The sequence below is a fragment of the Barbatula barbatula genome, assembly GCF_947034865.1.
Source record: "Barbatula barbatula genome assembly, chromosome: 16".
NCBI lineage: Eukaryota > Metazoa > Chordata > Actinopteri > Cypriniformes > Nemacheilidae > Barbatula > Barbatula barbatula.
The window spans coordinates 5,533,324-5,557,432 of NC_136779.1; the positions used below are offsets into that span (position 1 = coordinate 5,533,324).

Below are 24,109 nucleotides of genomic sequence, written 5' to 3' on the forward strand. Positions count from 1 at the left end.
TTGGCATATCCAATTAAAGGCTAATTGATTTAATTATGTCACCTCACCATATGTATACAGCTATAATAACCTATTTTGTATTGTGTATTTGTATATGTTGAATTATTTGCTTTCAAATCATCTAAAATTATATATTATATGGATGAATCTATTTAAACTAGGCCATTAAAGTATAATAATGTGTTCTAAATTAAAGTGTGCCTTTGTGTTTCAATTAAAAACGACGTGTTTATCCTAGAGGGATAAGAAATACAACAAAACATTAACGTTTTGTTTTGTGGGGATAAAGCTGACGCTATATTAAGATTTATTTATTTAAAGAGCAACATATCAAATGTATTTATTATGACATCAAAGATTTCTTCCGTGGAGGCCCCGCCCTCTGACTCACTCAGCTGCAAGCCGATTACCCGCCCCGATATACCTGACCAGTCACAAAAGACAACATTAAATAATTCCCGCCTTCTTAAAGACACAAGCCAATCAGATGTCACTACATCTTTTCCTTCACAAAACATCACGCCCTTCGAGTTACCAACATGGCCGTCAACAGGGAGTGAGCCCAAGGATTTTGAGACGGACATTATTTAGATATTTTACAGACGTTTGATGATTTACGCTGACACCGTCGGATCGTTGATGTTGCAGATCTATACCGTAAGTTTACGTTTATTTTACACCATGCATAATTCGGTTTCACTTAGTCCAAACGGCTTCATTTAACCCCTAGGCCACCTCTGTTGAACTCAGCCAGCTGTTTCGACTAGTTTAAACGCTGTAATTATGTTTATACATGACACGCATCGTTGCTGTACCTATGTTTCCTTAGTGTAGAAGTGCGATAAAATCTGACTTTTACAATTCGCATGTCTTTGCATGAGCAATCCGGAAAATGGGTGCTGTTTCAGTGTTTAGGTCAAAATATAACAATTCCTCGAAAATGTCGCTTATTACACTGTTTGTGAAATGACTGTAAGCTGTTTGACGGAGACTGTTGTCTAGTAAAACTTCTATGTAGTCGCAGTGCTTATGTTCATGTCAACATTGCTGAAGAACTATACTTGAAATATACTGTAGCCTACATAAAATATGTTATGGAGGACGAACATTACTCAAATATAAATAATTAAATCATAATGAATTTAATGAAAGTAGTAAAAATGTATAAATACATGTAGGAAGTATATAAAGCATTTTTTTAAGAATGCACGAAAGTGCAGAAATAAACATATAAACAGATGAATAACGTAATACGGTGGTAAAAATTAAAATATGTTATGGAGGACGAACATTACTAAAATATAAATAATTAAATCATAATGAATTAATGAAAGTAGTTAAAATGTATAAATACATGTAGGCAGTATATAAAAAAAATTAAGAATGCACGAAAGTGCAGAAATAAACATACAAATAGTTGAATAACGTAATACGGTGGAAATATAAAAACAGTACAAATGTAAGATACATGTTTATGCATTTATCAATATACTTATTTATTAGTGCTTTTATTTTTTCATTTATTTATTAATATCATTTTAATTAACCATTTGTTAATTATTGTTCAGTTGTTATCCCAAATCTTTCTAGTGACATCAGCACTATGTTTCTCTAATACCCCCCCAGTACCATATAAATGTTTTTTTGAGAAGTTAAGATTATGTAACAAGTACTGTAGTTGTAAACATGTTTAGCTTCTCAGTGTGTTCGTGTTTTGTCTCTCTCGCTAAAGATTTGTTGGTCAAATATAGCTCACTGCTGAGAAATCCAAAGATTAAATACCTAAATGGCCTGTTTGTTTGGGTTGCTCGAAAGATTGGTTTAGATTGCTTAAAATTAGACTTCCGTTTTGTTATGTTTATAACAACAGTCCCAACATCGTCATGTACAAGACAATTAATATTGACGGGTAAAATGATTAGGTATTTTGAAGTATTATGTATATATGTGTAGGTTTGTTATGATGTCTTGACCAGAAGCGTAAAGAACAGCAGGTTCCACTTTTTCTCCTCCAATCAGATCCCCTTGAATGTGAGTAAAGAGAAGCCCCACCCTCTCACTGGATCCAGCTACCTGAGCGTGGTCTCCAGCAGTGACCACCTCCCCCTAGACTGGCAGTACCTCCAGGTGGAGCAATTTTGGGGGCCACAGTTGCCTTCCTCTGCCAGCAGGGTCGGCATAGGGACGGCATCGGAAGTGACTGCCGGCCCTGGGCATCTCGACAGAGTATGGTGAGAGACAGTGGTTGCCATGGAGCTACAGGATAAGAAACAGGTGAGTTTTTTTCTTGGGAAGTCTTTCTCTGGAAGTCTTGTTATTATAGACCAGAGTATGTATTCCTTATGAAGCTGCTGCATGTTTTTCCTGTTTATAAACGGAAATGCGTATGTTTTCCGTGTAAACTTATTCTGTACATTTTAAGGACTAAGGATGGAATGTTTGTTTGCTTAATGGATGAATGTCATAACTTAAAGGTATGGTCTACCCAAAAATAAGTAATCTTGTTTCAAACCTGTATACATTTATTTGTTCTGTTGAACACAAAGGAAGATATTTGGAAAAATGTTAGCAATATTAATTTCCGAGACATTATGCACTACCATAGTAGGAAAAAAAAGATTTTATAGTTTTTGTTCTGTTGAAGGCAAAGTTCTGGACCATTTAATTTTTCCTACTTTGGCACAATTACAATTTATCAAACCCACATGTGATAAGATGTGGTCCGTGCTAGAAGAGTTTAAACTGTGTCTTTAATAAAGATATGATAAGTTTGACTATGTCTGAACTCTGTACAGGAGTTGGCACAAACAGATGAACAATAAACTATAGAATGGTATTTAATTGTTTCAGGGATGTTGAATCTGCAAATACTTGTAGTTGGTTCCTTCATTTTATTTAAAAATGGCTTTTCATTCTTCCGGTCGTGTTAATGTGTATTTCCGTCTTTTGAAGTGTGCTGTAATAATTACCAGTTCAGCTTGAATCACAGCAGACACATGTGGGTGAAAGGTCTAGAGGTTAAGTAAACCATATCTATCCTTTTCTCTTTGACTTTGGACATGATGTGTTATATATATATCGTTGTTCATAATTGGTTTGCAAAGTGGTGACGTTGGAGCAGAACTTCAGTGACTAGGGATGTTTCTATCCCATATCTTGTCAAAGCATACCGGTTATTTGCTATTAACCATAGTAAAATACATGCTGTATTTCAGTGGTTCATTATGTTATTTTTTAGGTAACTACAGTAGCTGTGAAAACATTGTTCATTGTTAGTATATGTGACGCGAGCCAAGGTATTCATATTGTATCACTGCTCATTTTGCACTCATTAAACTCAGAAAAATTGGCTGCAGTGTTTGTGAGAACATCTCTTGGTTCTTGTATTACCTGTATTGTATGGATTTTGCTGTATTTTGCATCGTTGTGCTTCAAAAGGGAGGGGTGGAGTGAGTCCCCAACCTCGCTGCTAGATGCCGCTAAATCTCAAATACTGGAACTTTTGCCTTTCTAAAGACAATGTGTGTCTGCTGGTGTTTTCTAGAGTTAAGGGATAGCTCACCCAAAATGGCGATTCTTTAATAATTGAAACGTGATGTAATTCCAAACCTGTATGACTTTCTTCTGGGAAATACAAAAGAAGATATTTTGAAGAATGTTTGTAACCAACCGACATGTTTACCAACAGGTTCTGAATGACATAAGGGTGAGTCCCTTTTAAGACAAAAGAGCCCATTCCCAAGCCTTGCTAATTCAAATATATTTTTAAAAATGTTTTTGCTCCCCGTCCCGATTCCTGCCCCACCACTGCTGGGATTGTAAATTGCTGTTTTTTTACGAAACCGTATTAATGTGAAGACATAAATGCCACAATATTTCAGTTGCAAAAAAAAAAGATCTAGTGCTGTGCCACTTTCCTCTCCCCGCTCGATAACTCAAATTTTAGTGTGCAAAGCTTTTTTAGCTGGCACAGACTACAGGTCGGCTGGGACGTGCCCAGAGCGGAGACTTCTGAATGCGCAGAGGCGCAGACTGTCCAGACTGCGCGACCAGTGCTGAAACGGCAGCATACATTATCCCTCCTGTTTAACCCACACATGAGCTGGAGCTGGAACGGAGCGCATGTCCACAACCATGATCCTGAAAAGTGAGACTTGCTTTAGGAAGGAGAAAGTGAGTGGATGTTGACTCAAACTGTTTTCTGATTTGTTTAAACCAAGGGGCTCTCTGGTCGGTAACATTTTACATCGATTTTCAGTAACAGGTGAGAGTGCCTTCCTGTTGTTTACAGCTGTCTTCTTCGGCCATTGTAATCCGCCATGTGTGAGTGCATGTGGTTGTACGTGAGCTGATGGTAAATTTTTTCTTGTTGATGTGTGAGAGATGCTCTCTGAGCGTGGAGGCTTGGCGCTGGGATTCAGCAGAGGTGGTCAGACTCTGGCTGTGTGAGAAGGCATTATGTCTATTTATAGCAATGGGGGCGTCATCCGCTAGTACGGGACCCCGACTGTCTCACAGTTCCACTACACAAATATTGATATGATTGCAAAAAGGGGTCAGAGGAGTAGTTTCTCTGTTATTACCATTTAAGGCAACAAACAAAAGTTTCTGTTTAATAACTCTGTTTGTGTCTGTTAATTGATTTGTTTTTATTAAAGGGATAGTTCACCCCAGAATTCTGTGATCATTTGCTCACCCTCAAGTTTAAACCTGTATACATTTTATTCTTCAACTGAACACAAAAGAAGATAATTGGAAGAAGGTTTGTAACCAAACAGTTGACTTCCACAGTCGAAACAAAACTACTATAGTAGTCAATGGTCCCCCAGGATGGTTTGGTCTGTGACATTATTCTAAATGTATCTTTTTGTGTTCAAAAGTGATTTGTTATATTTTCAAATTGTCTAATAGACTAAGTGTTTAGCAACTTTTACATTCTCAGCCAGGGCCACGCATTTAGATTATAAGCCAGTTTAGAGACCCTCACTGTGGAAAAAGCAAATTTTTCATCTTCACACAAAGCTGGTGTGGTCACGCAAATTTCTTCTGATAAAATACAGATACCTTGTGCTATTTGAGTATTTGATGAAAGCTGTAAGTAAGCCATGATAGCGCTACCCTTTATTTTGTAAAATGCATTAACATGTGATTGTATGCACGCGCGCAACTCTATTCAGAGTTTTATAAAGTAAAAGGGAAAGTTCAGACAGAATTTTTAATTCTGTATTTTTAATATTTCTTCTTCAGCGCACAAAAAGAAGATAAAATGTTGGTAACCAGACAACACTGCCCATTGACTTCCATTGTATGGACTTAAAACCACACAAACATTTCTCAAAATACCTTTCTTTGTGTTCCACAGAAGAAACAGGCATATGTTTTGAATGACATGAGGGTGAATAAATAGTGAAAAAATGTAGTTTTTTTGGGGGGGGGGGTAATTGTCTTTTTACAAATAGTCTGATTGTTCTGATTGGCTTTTAGGAAGAGGCAACTCCACTGGGACTGTCCACAACTCAGGCTCTCTGCACCTTACGGGACCAGCTGTCCAACCTACTGGGACAACACCAGAAATTCAGCCCACGCAGATCCCCTATTCGGGTTTGTACTAGATCACTGACTGTCGGTAAACCAACTATAAATGTTCGATTTTTGGAATACTGTAACCAGTGTTTCTGAGAAATTTCGATTTGATCTGCTTTCCAGGATCTGTGGGCTAAGAGCTTCCTTCACCACGACAACCGACACTCATGCTTTCATTGGCCAGGAGCTGTCCTCACACTGGTCGTTGTGGTCGGGCTGTTGTGTTCTCACGGCAGCCAGCCGAAGGGCAGGTGGGTGGGATGGTACTATGAAAAAAAGTTTTAGATTTTCCAGTTCCAGATTTAAAGCATGACACATTGTTACGTTTCCACATTTAAGCATGCTGAGCTATCAACGCAAGGTGAACTCCTGCTTTTATATAAGCTTAATTTGTTTCTTTTCTCAGCCAGGGCATAGAGATGGTAAATGCGGGTGCGCTGTTCCTCCTCCTGCTGTTGAACCTCTTCCTCATCGGGCGGCAGCAGAGGTTACGGATGAATGAGATGGTGCGGAGGCTCAAGTCCATTATCTCACAGCTGAACGGTGAGAACAAATCGCAGTATTTCTCTAATGGGAAAAGGGACTTAAATTATTGATGACTCATCCTGCACTACTCAAATGATCGCCCTTATACAAGAACACATCAACACAGTAAAAAGTAATTTATGCAGTATTTGAAAAAGCGAAGAAATTAATGTTTAGGAGTTATCTTTCGCTTTGTTGTGTGCTGTCAGATTATTTGGAGAAAAGTGCAGGACATCCTATTAGATGGGCTTCGTCTCTGTACCCTGATCTTTACACCCCCATCTCCCCTTCCTGGTCTCTGCATTGGACATTCAGAGATGAGCGATTGGTCAATCTACCTGTCAGTCTCCTGGTGGAGGGCGATGTCATCGCTCTTAGACCAGGCCAGGAAGCCTTTGCATCCCTCCGAGGAATTAAGGTAATACTTCATTTTTAATGTTAACTTTGTATCATTATTAAATCTTATCTGTGATTTTATAAAATAACATTTTGTAGCTCTACATTAATGGTCAATAACCAGATTCATTCAAAGCGAAGCGTCTTTTGAAAACACAAAGAACATTTAGGATTATTAATGAGCGATTCTCTCGTGTTTTGTGACACTCTGTCTGTTCCTCTCACTCACCGAATCCTCTGTTACCAGGACGACGAACACATCGTGCTGGAGCCAGGAGACCTTTTTCCACCCTTCTCACCTCCCCCCTCCCCACACGGGAACGAACGTAGGGGCCCCCACAGTCCTCAACAGTACCGCCTTTTCAGGGTTGTGCGCACACCTGTGCTCGACAGCGTCAGGTAAGTCTTTACAGCCAGAGGAACTTGCTGTCAATGCAAAAAAAATTTTGGTTTTCATTTACGAAGAATGTTTAGGCAGATGCTCGTATCCAAAGTGACTTACAGTTTGTGCATTTAAAAAATATATTTTTATGTGTGTTTACTGGGGTTTGTTTCAGGCAATGGTACATCATTTTCATACAGTAGACATACAAAGTACATTTTTGTCCATAAAATGAGTATCTGATATGATCTCATATTCTTTCTGGCCAATAGGAACAGTCTTGACCTTGCCCTTTCCCGCCCACTCACTGCTCTTGATAATGAACGGTTTACGGTGCAGTCCATCATTGCAAAGTTTGCTTGCCCTGCTGTATTGGTATGACAACATGCACACATGCAAGTTTTTAAATCTGTCGTGCAACGAAATGTAAGTCACACTTTAGAGTTAAGCAACACCTTACAATTTGGATTCCTAAATAAATGATCCTCTGGATGTGAATGTGATATCACATTTATAGTAAAATCAACAAGTTTGTAAAAGTACTTCATTGTCAACCCCTGACAGCCATTATATCACATAGAGTCATTATTAAAGGGAACAGTTCACCCCAAAACATTTTTTTTGGGTGAATTATTCTTCTAAACCAAACACAAATTTGAAACTAAACCCAGATATTTCAGTTTTTGTATTAAGCTGTTCTGTTTCACGGCAGAAATGCTGTCAGTGTGAAAGCGCAACACTGATGTCATGCTCACAAGATGTGCGAAAAAGCTGTTATGATCATAACATTTACGAAATTTTGAATAATTGTTTGTGTCCATTTGTTTATCGTGATCTTTGGTTTACTCTGTTGCAGGTGGCCTTTTTTACTATTAACACAATTCGTTACTTCTGTGACACTCCGGGTCTCACACCTGGACCCTTCAACTTCCTCCAGTTGCAGGTAATGAACTGCTGGCCAATCACAGGCCATCAAGTTATACTCATGTTGTTTTGACGGGAAATAAAATTGGTCACTGTAAGTAGACAATATATTGCAGTTTATGATCTGGTTGGCATGTCCTTGATTTATTATGAAACCCACCGACTCTTAGCAATCCAAGATGAAGGATGAAATGAAAAAGAAAGTTTTCAAAAAGTTCATCTTTCACCCTCTCTCTCTCTCTCTCTCTCTCTCTATCTCCTTTTTCTCTGATGTGTAGATGATGGGTGTATTGCCCATTTTACCTCTTCTGTTTCCTGTCATGTGGGTTCTGGTCAATGCATACGGAGAGGCACGTGTGTTAGCCGAGTCCAGACGTAACTCTCCAACTGGCCTGGTAAGCCTGACAAAACAAAACACACAGTTTGTTTAAATGTTCCCTTTCAGATATTTGTAAAGAGTTTTTAACACAGACAAATACAGAACACATACAAATATACATGTAAATATAGCATGGTGTAGGCAAACTATTTTATTCTATTACCAATTTCTTTGAATAAACTTAAAAGTGCAGTGTGTCATTTTTTGGATGCTCTATTGATAGAAATACAATGAAATATACATAGCTATGCCTTCAGATGTCTATAATGAGCGTACACAATGAAGCATTATGTTTTTAGTACTTTAGAATGAACTATTTCTATCTGCACTGACCACAGGTCTTCTTTTTTTATAATTCAACATGTTCTGTCAGCCATCCTAGTGTTTCGAAAGGGAGGGAGAGGGGAGGAGTGAGCGGTTGGTTGCAATTTGCAACCTAGCCGCTAGATATCACGGACTGGACCTTTAAATAAATGTTTTACGATAAACATTCACTTTTTACATTTTAAGCACAGAATGATCAAAACGAATAGACAATTAGTTTGACCTATTGGGATTATAGATCAACATTTTACAAAGCTTAGGCACATCTTTTCACTAACTGGTTGGTAAAACATTAAATGCTGTCCTACTTTTTACTTCTTAAATCCGGCACAATAGATATTGCTGCTACATTGTAACTTGTCTTGTCAGTCATTACCGTGTGTATTAACTTTGATTTGCTATCGTATCTCTACAAAAGACTTACTGATCTGTCGGTAGTTGTACAGTACAGAGTTTTAGAGAGGATTTGAAGAAGCGATGATGTCAGAGTTGAAGTGGTGGACTGTCCATCGTCCCGGGGTTTTTAATCAGACCTTTCTCTTGTCCCAGCTTGCTAAGTTCTCTGAGGACACTCTAAGCAGCTACACGGAAGTGGTGTCCTCCCAGGTATATCCTCTGTGTTTCCCCTCTCCCACCCGTTCACCACATGCTTCTTGTGATCCTTCACCCCCTGCTATGGACCCTCCTTGTTGTTTTATTCTTCATATCTTTTGAAGGATCACTGCAAAAAGTACTTGTTTTTCTTTTAGTTCCTTCTCATTTTTTTCTTCAAAATCACAAGTGCACAGTCTTCATTTTATCAGCTCGTTCATCTGAGTTTGCAACTCAGGCTGGACTCCCGTGGCCATTTTGTTATGATTTGCACCTTTTTTTCGCTTCTGACCAGTACCCCCACACTTTGGCCTTTGGCTGCCCACCTTCTGCCTGTCTGAGGTTTGCATGATAGAGAATACTCGCTCTTTATAGTGAGGGTGCTTGCCTGGAATATATTTGTTGAAGTGAATAGTCACTTTAATGTACTTTTGGAAAACTTTTTGCATGATTGAGACTTTTTTGAAGTACGGTTAGTTTTACGTGTGCATGGCCGGATGGACAGCAGGTTTATGTTTAGGTTGAAAGTTTTTTCCATTGTGTTTGGTGTTTCTCTGCATTTAAAAAAAAATCGTTTAGAAATGGAACATTTTGAAAGGAAACAGGTGTACACTGATAAACTATTTCATTGGCATATTTACAGTTAAAGTGCAGTTAAAGTGTGTTTGGGTGTGTGTGTTTGTCTGAGCGTTTAAAGTCAACATGAAATGGCTTTCACAACCTTTTTTCAAAGTTTTTATAAAAATGTTAGAAAAATTAGGGCTGTAAAACGATTATTGCGAACCAGAATAAAAGTTTGTGTTTACATAATATATGACTGTGTACTGTGCATATTAATTTTGCATTTATAACAACTCATCCTCTGTAGTTCACACATACAACAATAGTTCACACATACATGAATATCAAGTTATTTTAGTTTATTCAAATTAAAACTTTGAAAACGATTCTGTTCCTTGCAATCAAATCAAATAGTGGACTTAAATTATTGAATTAAATTAAAATAATTGAAGTTTCATCAGAAATATACTGAAATAAGTTGAAAGTGCTAAAATTATAAAAATACACAAAACATAAACATAAATGTATTGATCTAATCTTCTATAGCAACATAAAAACAAAATACAAAAATTACAAGAGCATAAAACAAATTTGCTAAAACTAACAGAAATTTTAATTAAAATAAATAAAGAAATTAAGCTAATTAAAAATATTAATAAAACTATGAAATATAAAAATCAATCAACATTTGTATATAATATAAATTATTGGAAAATATATATATAAACACATGTTAATATTTCCTAAATATGTATACATGTATTTGTATGTGTTTATAAATGCAAAATGAATATGCACAGTACACAGACATATACAATATTATTTAAACCCTAACTTTTATTCTTGATGCAATTAATCTATAATAAACGTTTGACAGCCCTAACTTAAATACTATTTAATCAGCTTTTTGGACGACAAACTGATTCAATAATTCACAGTAAGATTTTTTCATATTGACTTTAAAAGTATGTCTAATGCATTCACCCTATAGTAACCGTTCTCATTTGATGCAATGCTCTTCTCCTTTAGCTTTTGCTCAAGCACTCATCTTTACCGCAGTTTCAAAGCTTCTGTAATTCAGATTCCTTTGCTCTGAAGTACAGTTTCTCCTTTTCCTGCTGCTTGCTGCATATAAACCCATCTGAATCTCTGAATGCATTCCAGCAGGATGGGTTACACTGGACCTTCTGCTGCGACCTCCAGCCTGCCTCACTCTCTCAGGCTTCTCTTTGTTTGTGGTCACTCTTTTTGTGTGTGTCTGTCTGTATGTGGTTAACATTCAGGTCTATGTATCATGACACTTTTGCAAAGCCCGTCAAAACCCATGCTGACGAGACAAGGATTTGGTTTCGGTCAAACAGAGGATGAAACTCATACTGTGTATTTGTGTGTTTAGGAGATGCTGCGCTGTGTGTGGAGACACTTTGTCAGTGTGCTGAAAGGAGAATACAAGACCCTTTGTTATACCTCGAGTCTTCTTCACTCGCTGGGTTCAGTTACGGTGAGTGCTCCCCCTGCTGTCATAAAAGAGATCTTACAAGTTCTAGTTGCATTTTGGTGGGAAAAAAAGGATTAGCATTTACTTAAAGGTCCAGTGTGTCATTTGTCGGAGGATCTTTTGACAGAAATGCAATATAATAAACATAAATATGTGTTTAGATGAGTATAAAGACCTTACATAATGAAGCGTTATGTTTTTATTACCTTAGAATGAGCTATTTCTATCTACACACAGTACGGGTCTGCTTGCATGGAATTCTCCATGTTGTTTCTACGGTAGCCCCAAACGGACAAACTGCTCTACAGAATGCATTTCGTAAATTTGTTATCTCGTTCAGGAAAGAAGCAAAAACGTGACAACATCTTCCTGTGTCAGCCACTGTAGTGCTTCGAAAGGGAACGGTAAGAGGTGGAGTGAGCCGTGAACCTCACAGCTAGAAAAATCACACAATGGTCCTTTAAGTAATACAAACTAAAGGAATATTCTGGGTTATCGTCAACCTAATTTTAACCTCATTTTAGCGTCAGGCAATCCCTCACACTAGTTGCATGTTTTTAACAGAGGTCAAACAGTGTTTACAGTAAATAAACACCTTTACGTGCTGCAGACCACATGCCTACATGGACACGCAACTAATGCACTGTTGATATCGAATGTGGGACATTTTTTTTGTGTATTTAATAGTATGGAAATGTTCTGTAATACCTAATATTACTAAAATACAGAAAAGCACACTGCATGGAAAAATTTATCCCACAATGCATTATGCCCGACTTTTCCATTTCCAGTGTAATGGGAAATATATCTGTAGCTCATAAGCAGAAAATTTTGTTCTTCCTCCAACAATAAATGTAGTCTTTTGTAAAATAAATGATTAAGATGACTGTACAGCTAAGGTGTGTACAAAGGGTTGCACAAAAAGGTTTATTAATTGATCAGATAAAGAAGAAACATCCTAACCCTCTCACAGGTGCTGTGCAGTGGGGATAAGCAGGGCATTCTCTCCTGGCCAAACCCGAGTCCTGAAACTGTGCTGTTCTTCAGTGGACGGGTCGAACCTCCTCATGACAGCCAGGAGGACCTCAGAGATGACCTGTCGGTCAACTCCCTCTGCCGGACGGAGGGCGATGAAGACAGAGATCAGGTTAGCGTGTACATAATATTTTATCCAAAGTGACTTACAAATGTATGCACAACAAAGCGGTTTCTCCTAAGGAGCTACTAATTAATCCCATTGGATTTTTTTAATATAAATACATTTTTGTCAAAAGGATGTACCTGAATATGTTACATTATTTTATCCTTGTAATAAATTTGTGATGTCTGTGTTTAACCTCAGGAAGGTGAAGCATTGCTTTGTTTGCCCACGTTTGAACCCTCCCTTCACATGGCTGAGCAGGAGCCCAGCGAGACGTCACATGACACAGCCCGATCCTCAGACACACAGCGGCCACGACGAGGACCCCAGACCTCTCGCTCCAAACACCCGTCTGGGTCCAACGTCAATTTCAGTCATGACACAGAGGGTGGAGAAGACAACATTGGCCAGGTAACGCCACACCTGGATAATGCCAGGTTGAGATGTCACACGAATTGTACAGGCCCTTACTGGCCTGGCCCATGCTAATTTTTAACAACCTTCTAGCAACACTCCACTAGCCACCAACATTTCTTCATAAATTTAGATTTTAACATGAACTGTAATAGTTTTTGTTTATATTTCCAGCCATGCGGTGTGAGTGACAGTATGTGTGAAGCCGAAGATTTTGTGTGCGATTATCATCTGGAGATGTTGAGCCTGTCCCAGGATCAGCAGAATCCCGTCAGCATCCAGTTTGACGACTCCAGTTGGCAGAACCACCTTTCATCTCTGAAGCCCCTGGGACTCAACATCCTGCTGAACCTCTGCAACGCCACCATCACCCAGCAGCTCTGCCGATTCTCAGACCACCTCTCCAACCTGGCGCTGCAGGAATGCCACGGGGCGGTTTTGCCCGTTCACGTTCCTTGGGGCCTCTGTGAACTGTCTCGCCTTATAGGTGCGAATTTTTATGAAATACACATTTAAAGCTCAACAATAAGAGTATGTCAGATTTTAACTTGCCCTGATGATGTGAACTGGTCTTGAGGCAAAAATGTTACAAATTTAAGAAATTTAGGTTTCCTTGAGAACTATGCAGAAAAGCGTTATGATGTTAAACAAAGATCTTTCTCATTGCAGTATCCTTTCTAAGGATTTCAAGATAGCTTTTTACAGTTTTGTGCTGTTCTGTCATGTGTCAGGTTTCACTCCAGGAGCAAGGGAACTGTTTAAGCAAGAGAACCATTTAGCGCTGTACCAGATCCCTTCTAGAGAAAACGCCAAAGAATCCGCCCCACGGCGCCTCCATCACTTCACCAAACGCCAGCCCCCCATCAGTCACCTCATCAGCCTGTTTGTCAGGGACAGCACTTCCAGTATGTCCCAGCTTATCGGCCCCACTTCCTGTTTGTCCTTGGTGGATTGTTTAGTCACTAACTTTGCCCTTTGGACCTTTCTTAGACAATGTCCAGATGCTCTCCCACGGCTCGGCCGACCTCATCCTGGAAGCCTGCTCGGATTTCTGGGATGGAGCGGACATCTACCCTTTGTCTGGCTCCGATAGGTCAGGAACTCAAATTTAATAGACTTGTATGAAAACAGATAGACTAGTTGGTTTGTTTATATGTTTGCCGACTGGATCACATGATTAAGTACTTGGGCTGTCACCAACCAAAGAACGAGCAAAAAGCATTTGATTATTTGTCATTTACCGTATGTAAAGTAAACATTAGTTGACTTCTTTTAGCTTTACAATTAAAAATGAAAAGTCGTGCAAGCCCTATACTGCTCAAGTGTAACACCAGAACCTGTTTCTGATGAGTTGACTAAAAAAAGTTTTTTCTGCCTCTGTAGGAAGAAGATTTTAGATTTCTACCAACGTGCCTGTCTTTCAGGATATTGTTCTGCATTTGCCTATAAGCCTATGCAGGTGGCATTGTCCAGTCAGCTCAACGGAAAATGTGTGGAGTTGGCTTCAGGACCCACGCTCTTCTCAGGGGTGGAGCTTCCCAGCACCACTCCCATCAAACATGGCAGTCGCAGGAACAGCTGGAGTTCTGATGGTGGGAGAAGTGGCCTGTTTGGCTTTCGATTTCTCAGAGATTTATATTTTTTTCAACCTGTCATTGTTCAATACATACAGAATCTCACGTTGTAAATTTCAGACAAGCCATCTGTAAACATTTTTGTTTGGGGTTTTGTGCGTGTTTCAGAGGGTATTGGAGAAGGTTTGGAGAAGGAGGACTGTGTGCAGGCACTGAGCGGGCAGATCTTCATGGGCATGGTGTCGTCCCAGTTCCAGGCACGCTTGGACACGGTGCGGCTCATCGAGAACTTGGTAGGAGCCTGTATCCGCTTTGTGTACTTCTCCATGGAGGACGAGCTACGCAGCAAAGTAAGATGCCGATAGACCTTCGCTCAACTTAAAGAGCATTTCTGAACCTTATCACCTCCTAATGTTGTGTATGTGCAGGTGTTTGCAGAGAAGATGGGTTTGGAGACAGGCTGGAACTGTCACATTTCTCTGACCCCAAACGGAGAAGGTCACTATGATGGTGCTCCATCCAGCCCTAGCCAAGCTGGATCGCTACATGACGATCTTCTGCAGGGTAAGTTTGTGATAATAATAAATGTATAAATTAGCGATGTTTTGACCAATCAGAATCGAGTATTACAGAGAGCCATAGTGTAATGCAGCAAATCATTTCTTGTTGACCTCTGTGTATTCCTAGAGTCTCGTGATGATGCGGAGGGGCCACTGTTGCCTGAGGACCAATTGGATCTCGCCAGCTTCCAACCTACTGACAGCGACGTTCCCAGTTTTCTGGAAGACTGCAACAGAGTGAGCATTCTGACCGATAGCATCACATCGGGCTCTATGACATCATTGCAATTAAAGTTCTGCGTGTTTACTGTCGCACCGTTGTTCCGTAGGCCAAACTGCCTCGTGGCATCCATCAGGTCCGTCCTCATTTGAAGAACATTGACAATGTGCCTCTTCTGGTCCCACTGTTCACAGACTGCACCCCTGAAAGTGAGTGAGCACTTTAAACTGTTAACATTAACATGTATGCATCGTTTTATGAGAAATGTCGGCTTTCAGCCATTGGCATCGCCATGAGAATATATTGGAAACGATTCAACAGCTTTGTGAAGCATGCACCATTGATATTACCTGAATGTCATATTTCTAAATATAAACTGTATGTTCTGCCGCCCATGTTGACTTTTGTGCTCGTATCTACACACAGCGATGTGTGAAATGATGAAGATCATGCAGGAGAACCGAGAGGTGACCTGCTGTTTGGGGAGCTCGGCCAACTTTCGCAACAGCTGCCTGTTCCTGCAGAGTGACATCAGGTGGGCAAATGACTCATGTCAATTTTAATAGTAAGAGCACTGCAACCTGCTCTTTAAGCTTCAGCCATAAGGATGTTTGCGATATATTCCGATTCATTATGCCTCTGCACAAAAAAAAAACGTTTCCTGGTATTAGCTAGTCTCTGAACCTTATTAGGCTGGTTTTAAATGTGTTAGGTTTGTGTTTAGGACTCACTACAGCTCCTTTGAATATAAAGTGATTGTAGATATATATTTTTGCCTTTTAATCTTTAACAATGAACCCATATAACTCTTCTTTTATGTTATAGTATCTCTCTGGATCCTCTGTACCCATCGCGATGCTCGTGGGAGACGTTTGGCTACGCTGCGGGCTGTGGGCTCAATGGAGACTCTGATGATCTGTCTCCATTGGGGCTCAGCTCTCGTCTTAACAGTCTCGCTTGCTCTGTGTCCTTCCATCAGGGAGAGAGCGTCAGTATGGTCAGACTCATAGAACAGGTACAGGCACATGAGCTTGATAGCCAGGGAATGCAAATATAATATAAATCAAATTTGCATAAAACTGTAAAGAATACACGAGAGTGAGAGCAAATCTTAACTTTCTTATCCAGCAAGTATTCAATGAAGTTTTAAATATTCATTTTAAAAATATTATTACATGCAGCTGTCATAACTTTGTGTTCACTTTTCAAAATCAAGTTTTTTATCAGGATGGAGTTGTTTTTAACTTGAAACTATCATTTCATTATTACAGCAGACTTTGACTTAAAGTTGGTCTAGAAACAATATTAATAGGTGTGGAAATAATATAAAAAGTTGGTTGACCGGCAAAAAGGTTAAACCTTATTAGCATTATTAAAATTAGCTTTATTTTATTTAATAGATTACAATAGAAGGCAGTGTGTGCTAGTTTTTATTTTTAACTATTGCTTGCTTGTTAAGTAAGTTCAAATGTGATCTATATGTTGTTAGACTTTCAATATCATGTATTTCAGGCGAGACACACTACCTATGGCATTCGCAAGTGCTTCCTGTTTTTACTGCAGTGTCAGCTGACCCTGGTCACCATTCAGGTGAGATAAAGACAGCACATTTCATTGCCTTTAAGGAATAATTTTGGTAAATTTTGTTTTACATTCTGTAATGTTAATAAAACATTCTGGGTTGTAGTTTCTTGCCTGCCTCATTCAGCTGCCCCCTCCCATGAACATCACCGACATACTCTGGCTTTCCTGCTTCTGTTACCCCTTGCTTAGGTAAGAAAACCCCACGTATCAGATGGTAAAGTATCAGATAACTTGTATGTGATGTGTCTATATAAATGTTTGGAATTTGCAGTGTGTCCTTCCTGGGAAAACCTCCCGATAGTTCAGTGATGACAGTTGCCACTGGAAAGAATCTGGACTCAATACCGCGCAAGGTCAGTCATGCGCCCTGCTATAACTGACTTTTAAAACAGGCTTGACATGCAGTGTGGAAAAACATGCACTCAGGTTATTTTGGACACTCTCCCACAGACGCAGCATTACTACCTGGGCTGGTTCCTGATGAAGTTTGGCTTGACCGTGTTGGTGTATTTAGTCGGCTTTGGGTTTTCACTACAGGAAGTGTGTTCAAGAGCAGCTAACATTACTGAGAACACAACCGCTGCCTGCTCCCACATCCTTACAACCAGGTATACACAATCACACACACATTTGTTTTTCTGTCATGGTGGGGAACTGTTTCTTTTATACAATGCTAGTGATGTTTTCTTTCCCATAACCCTCACCACCTGACCCTCACAAAAACAATTGCGCTGTCAAGCGATTAATCTCATCCAGAATATAAATGTGTGTTTTCATTATATATGTCTAACATATATGTTAAATATATGCATGTATGTGTATGTTTTTATAAATACAGATGTAAAATGCACAGTACACAGACATATACTATGTAAACACAGACTTTTATTCTGGATGCGATTCAGCCCTAAAAAAGAAGCATTTTCCCGTTACTTGTCTATTTTTTTTAATGTACATTAACATTAATTGAGTTATAACCACTAATTCCTTCTCGCAGCTCCCAGGATGCCCCTCAGTGGTTCGGTGAATTATCCAATGGGCTTCTTCTGATTCAGAAAATCATGGCAGGGTTCCTTGCTTTGCACACAGGTGAATTAAGATAAAATGGTCATAGACAGCTATCCGAAAGCATCTGATTTGTTTACATCCATGAAAATGAATGTCAGAATTTGGCCTAAAATTCGCATATATGGGTCGTGCATTAGAATATCATGACCTATGTTTGTGTTCTGTTGTGAAAGACAAATAAAAATAAAAGCAAACATTACAAAATAAGTTGGTCAAATTATACTGCAGGGTAAAAATCATTTTTTTACTATAAATATTCACTGTAATCAAATTGTATTCTCACTATTTTAGTGTTATATAGCATGTACACAATTTCAAACTATACTTTTTTTTCTCCAGTTGTCATCTCTCTGAGCTATGTGCACCGTTCCCAGCCCCTGTGGAGAAAGAACCCATTCAGTAACATATGGTGGTGCCTTACAGTACCTGTGGTGTGAGTGTCTAACACAGATTCACACTTCATATAGATTCACGAAAGGGATGTTCGCTTGAAAGATCCTGTTTTGATGGGGGTTTTTTGTTGGTTCAAGAGACTGATCTATATAAATGACTGGATTGCGCCTATAACGCTTAAACCAACGGCAGGAGGTAAAGCCACAGAAAGCGATCGCACCGCCCTCTTGGCGTGCCACAATTTACAGAGAACGTCATTGACTTAAGGTGGGCGTACACGGTACGAATTTGGACAAAGGGTATGTCACAAATGAATATATTCGACAATCGTACAGATGCAGTCACACACGACAAGATTTTACCATGCTTAGTATTCTGAAGCAAGCATAAAGTAGACAAAAAATATAGTTACATTAAGTTTTTATTTGTAATAATATCTCACATTATTACTGTTTTACTGTATTTTTAATACAAAATGCAGCATTGGTAAGCGTAAGAGACATTTTCTTTTAAACGTTTTAAGGCAGATCACTTTTTATAATGTGTAAATACATTTTATAAAAATTATAGTGTAATATTTATTATATTCGCTTAATAGGACTAGGTGTTATAATCCCACTATTTCAGCACAGTTTAATTTCCCAACAGGACATTTCCCACGCCTAATGCATGACAGGGGGAGCAGTCATGAATATGAATAGACGAAAGGAGGTCTGAGGTTTCACTGGGAAATGCTTACCTTTCCTTACTAATATCAGAGAGACATATCATTTGAGTTGTGTGTCCGATCCCACTTTCATCATCCATATCCTGGGCGAAAGATGCATGGTTGTATGGTTCCCATCTATGCGAAACACCTCTACCTCATGGCTGTTTCAGCCCTTTATCACTAGACACCCTCAGCCAAGAGAGGCCCACCACAGGTTGATCAGATGTGGGTATGTGTCGCATTGTTATACGGTAATTTTGCAGCCCATGCTGTGTCTATCCGCCTCAACCACAGCCATTGGCTTCTTCTTTCCGCACCACTGGCCAGTTCTTGATTATCCTCCACTGGACATGTCCTCCTGACCCCACTCCTGTGTCAATTAGCTCATCCAGATTATTGGTTGCAGCCTCAAAAACACTTGCTTTGCTGGGAGCTCGGTGGCATCACACCTTAACGCAACCATACGCGCCAAGGCTAAAGCTGTTCTAGCCCCAGTGACATCGTAAATGCCAGTACCCTGGCTGTCTCTTGCCTGAGTGGTTACACCTATTCGGCGTCTTTAAGGTTTGTGGTGTACCACCGTCCATGGCTTTTGAGGGCCTTTTCTGTGACCGTTGGTATGGACTCGCCCTTTATACAGAACCTTTTGTTGGTAGATAAATGAATGTTCTAATTAACCAAATTCAAGCACATTTGGCAAATAAGCGTCTGACATTTTGCTTTCGGCTTTAAAACATGCAAGAATGCGAAAAATAAGTGCATGACTTGCTTGATGTCAAAAGAGTTAAGAGAGAAGGCGTGGGACCTGACTGATGTTAAAAGAGTATCAGGAGTGATATGTTATTAAAACTATACTCGCGCTGACGGACACATCCAAAGCGTGGGCACAAACAAACAGATGGACAAGAATTGGAACAACCTATTCTATATGCCCCTTAATATTGTTATTGTGATTATTTGATTTTACATTGAAGTATGTTTATTCATATAAAAAATGCTGCTGAAATATTTGATTACTGTCTCCAAACGGCCTGTATTTAAGTTCTCAAAACTCATCAGAACTAACACTCGTATCTAAATAAAGGAAATATGTAGAGACCAAAATATCCCAAAAGATAAAAATAACTGTTATATTTATAGACAGTCGTTCTGTTGGGGGTGAGAAGCGCAGCCGGTTGGAACGGGGTTATTTCACGCTGTGTATAAAATGCTTCCAATAAGGTTTCCATTGTAAACACACAACGTATAATATACTGTTTATAATATATAGCCTATAGCTTTGCAAATGTGTGAGAACTATTCATATCAACATCATTTTTGATGACTCGGTCATGGGAATCGCACAAAGCTGGCTGGTCCTGTCCAAGTCAACTTCAGATAGATTGCCAAATCCGCTCGTTCGACTTCACACACCTCACGAATTCAATCCGACAGCTCCTGATTTTTTTTTAAATTATATGGAGGTGTTCGTAACATGCTCGGCTCAGCTTGTACGTCCTCTCACACAATGCGAGTCACGACAATACGAGCATAAACTATTTCCTCCTGAGCAAAAACAATCGCCTGCGAGCTCGTACGACAGCAAAAATCACACCGTGTGTACGCCCGCCTTTACAGTCCAAATGACGATCTAAAATAACCAGTTTTTCTGTTTAGTAGGCGTTCGATTAGATTCTAGTGTACATGTGTGCTTACATTTGTTACTTCTGTTGTTTGTTTATTTTGGCCATTATAGCAATGTATAGAAAGTGAGTGTGTTTTGCACACTGTTGTAAAGGTGTAAATCGGTAAATGTTTAGAAATAAAGCTTTATGACTTAAAGTTTATATACAGCCTGTATTGAGATTTCAGAATATGCACATTTGGCATATATGAGGTGTCATATGTTGTCGCACTATATCTAATAAGACGGGAAAATTCCAGACTTAAAATAATAATCCATTTACATGCTTAAGACATTCGCGTTTCACGGATGTACTGTGAGACTTTAGATATAAAAACGCAGACTGTTAAATGATTATTTTATCATTAAGATGTGATAACCCCCTATCATTTTAATAGAACGTTTTGGCATACCAACATGGCGGCGTGGTAGCGTCAGTGTAATGGCATCATGAGCAATCCAGTGATTTATATAGATCAGTGGTTCGAGATCATTTTACTGGAATAGTCTAACCTAATTGTCTGTTCTCCTCTCAGGTTGTTGGGGCAGGTGGTGCAAGCTGTTATAGATTATCATTTGTGGCACGACAGGAATACACAAGTCTTCACACTGGGCCACATTCCCTTGATGGTCTGGCTCTTGGTTTCTGTGTCTGTTGTAATTGTGGTGCTAATAAACGAAGCAGTTAAACTGCACGAAATCAGGTGAGACGCTACAAGCTTTTTTTTATACGCAAAAGCTGTACTTTTAATAACAACATTGTGGCTTGGCTCCAAAAAAGAAAATACGCAGTACATGTTTGTGTTGTTTTCAGGGTACGTGTGCGATACCAGAAGAGACAGAAGCTTCAGTTTGAGACTAAGCTGGGGATGAACTCACCCTTCTGATCTGCGTCTGCACAGGGCTGCACGTTTGTAGCTTATTGATCATTTCAGTGGCGGTGAAGACAAATCCTGAATCCTTTGGATTCCTCCCAGCAGAGCTCTTCCTGCCACACCTCTGAGGGGTGGAGCTTTATTTCTGCCTAAAGGGTCACTGAGGACTTGCGGGTTTTTTATCGGTGAAATGTTTTGATTTAAGCTTTACTCTGTCAAGTTTTTACTTTTGTGATTTGAGGGACGTTCACCTGCATGCTGCTTTGGGTTTGGCAGGGTAATTTATTGGAGGATTTTGTTGAGGTCATTCCTTAATCCTCCATGAAACCTCATAACTGTAGTGCACGATATAGTGTATATACTGTATACCAAATTTTACAATGGAGGGCTAAATTAGCATGATTTTTTTTCTTTTTATATTAACTGTTGTGGAAACTTTAATCATTTCCTTTGTTCAGTCGAATGAAGAACGTAGATGAAATGAAAGGCCACTCACGTGTTGAGCTTTAGCTGTATTTTCTCAGTGTTCCTGTTTATTTCTAACACACTGCTGAGATGTTTCATGCAGTTCTTGACCATGCGACAAGGGTCAAAAGAGTTCGCAGCCTGGTTATAATGTGAATGTCATCACCTGAACTTACCTCATTGAGAGGAGAAAGATTTAATTCACTTTTATTTGTGATTATGATCAAAATGCACAAGTGTATTGGATGTTTTTACCCCCAAGAATACATCAGCCAGAGAATCTTAAAGTTTAGATGCAGTCAGCGTGGCGCACGATATGATCAATTATAAATTAGAATATCGAACACTTGAGATTTGTCCTCACACAAATAAGTTTCAGATGTATATAAGCGAACACGCACATGCTGGGTTTTTATTTTTTGTCTTGATTTTATTTTTGATCTCTGTTTTTAATGTTTATTGGAAACTCCAAGCTCTGTCTGATCAAAACCGAACATCTTTTATGAGAGGAAAAATATTCTTTCCAGCTAAAGAAACTTCTCTCTGCAAAGATATTTGAAATGTTTTTATATCTGCGATTGACAGCCAGAATGCACTGAACTTATTTGCATGCAAAAAATGCCTGGTCTGAAAATGTACATAATGTTTAACTATGAATGTTTTTTATATTAGTATTATTTTTGCCCGTGTAGTTTTTAGTGTTCAATGGTAAGGAGGGATGTCAAAAATGTTTAGTTTGACCTCTAGCTGATTGCCTCTAGTTATCCACGTGGGCTACGATTGTTGGATATATGGGATTTCATTGGATTGCTTTAAATATCAGTATGTGGTCACACTGCAAGTGTATTTTTTTATGGTTACCAGAATTTTCTCCTTTGCCAATGCTTGTTAAATATATTTTTTTGGGCTAGTGCTCTTTAAGAACCTGCCTCTCGTTTCTTTGTCTTGGGCCTCAGTCAATTCTTTCTGAAATTCTTATTAATTTCTAGACTTTTTGATCCTGTGCAACTACTGTTTTTGTTTTAAATAACTAACCTGTAATCTTACAGAAGCTAGTTATGGAATTCACTTTATATTGATAACAAGTTCATCTGAACTTGTAATGGTTGCCATCTTACAGCGTTGTTTATAATAATGTCTGCATCTAATGAATGTCATAGGCACAGAATGTTATTGAAAATATGTGGTGCATTTCTGCAATGCATTTTATATGCGTGTTACATCAGCCCATATTATAACATCTTAAGAGGGCTGTTTAGCACCGTAGCTGCATAACTAAGCTGCCCTTATTCAAATCTCATAATGACAAACTAGCTTCTAGGAAAAATTAAGCATCCGTTTAATTTATTTTTTCCTTTTTAAATTGTTGCTGAATTAGAGCTAAAATTAAAATAACATATCAACCTTGTTTTTAATAATCACTGATATATTATGTGCAAACTTTAGTAACAGGAGACATGTTCTGAATTTGTGTTTTTGTGTGTACAGCAAGGATTTTGTAATTATTTCAGAAATGATTTTCTTTCACGCTTTTTGATGCATGCATGAGAAAGACCAGAGAATGCAATGCTGTTTGATGTTTCTTTTTAGCTTTACTCATTTGCTGAATATGTTAACTCGGCCGTGCACGGATTGAAGATGTTGTTACCTCCCTCAAGTCAAGATGTAACCACATCTGTAAACCAGACATACGAATTTGATCTTTTTAAGCTGTACAAAACTATGTGAACTAATGTGCCTGGACAACCTGCACAGATCGACTCGATATACAAATATTTGCTATTTATGAATGTTCATAAGATTTGTACTGTAAATGTTGTACAGTTTGTATTTTTTTAAACGCCTTTAACACTTACCCTCCAGATAATTTGTGAATCAATAATGTTATGTTAATAAATATCCACATGCTCTCAAGTGTCTATTTAATTTGTGAAAACGCAGCGTTCGAACATGATTTTTGAATATTCAAGAGTGTTCAACCTATTTTAGTTTACATCTCTCAGCTAAAATCTTAAAAGTATGTGGTGCATTTATTAAAATATGACGTTTCTCAAAAGTGAGTACAAATAAATAAACGCAATAAACTAGATTTGTCTTTCAAAATAACGAGGCACTATTCCATCTTGCCATATCATAAATGTCATGGCAAATAATGCAATAAAGATATGCATAATAAAAGAACTGAACTACATTGTATTTTTCTATTTGCATTAAATGCATCTAATCATATTTCGTTGTCCCGACCTTCCAGAAGGAGGCGCTGTGTGCGTCAGATCAGAT

General features: G+C 38.8%; 1 protein-coding gene across 2 annotated transcripts; it reads left to right on the forward strand.

The window, feature by feature from the left end:
- Positions 1–495: 495 nt before the first annotated feature.
- Positions 496–23,743, forward strand: tmem94 (transmembrane protein 94). Of its 2 annotated transcripts, XM_079476951.1 has the most exons (32): positions 522–657; positions 2,020–2,274; positions 5,485–5,601; positions 5,707–5,834; positions 5,990–6,126; positions 6,318–6,526; positions 6,752–6,903; positions 7,159–7,261; positions 7,743–7,829; positions 8,089–8,205; positions 9,063–9,119; positions 11,062–11,166; positions 12,137–12,310; positions 12,506–12,715; positions 12,893–13,205; positions 13,450–13,623; positions 13,709–13,811; positions 14,102–14,310; positions 14,461–14,642; positions 14,721–14,856; positions 14,980–15,089; positions 15,182–15,281; positions 15,499–15,607; positions 15,898–16,087; positions 16,585–16,662; positions 16,760–16,845; positions 16,928–17,009; positions 17,107–17,264; positions 17,654–17,745; positions 18,064–18,157; positions 21,026–21,193; positions 21,304–23,743. In XM_079476951.1, exons 2-32 carry the CDS (start codon positions 2,251–2,253, stop codon positions 21,374–21,376), a joined length of 4,077 nt encoding a protein of 1,358 aa, XP_079333077.1. In that variant the 5' UTR covers positions 522–657; positions 2,020–2,250; the 3' UTR covers positions 21,377–23,743. The 2 variants fall into 2 exon arrangements, with proteins under 2 accessions (XP_079333078.1, XP_079333077.1); XM_079476952.1 differs by lacking the exon at positions 9,063–9,119 and having other exon boundaries at positions 496–657.
- The last annotated feature ends 366 nt before the right edge of the window (positions 23,744–24,109 follow it).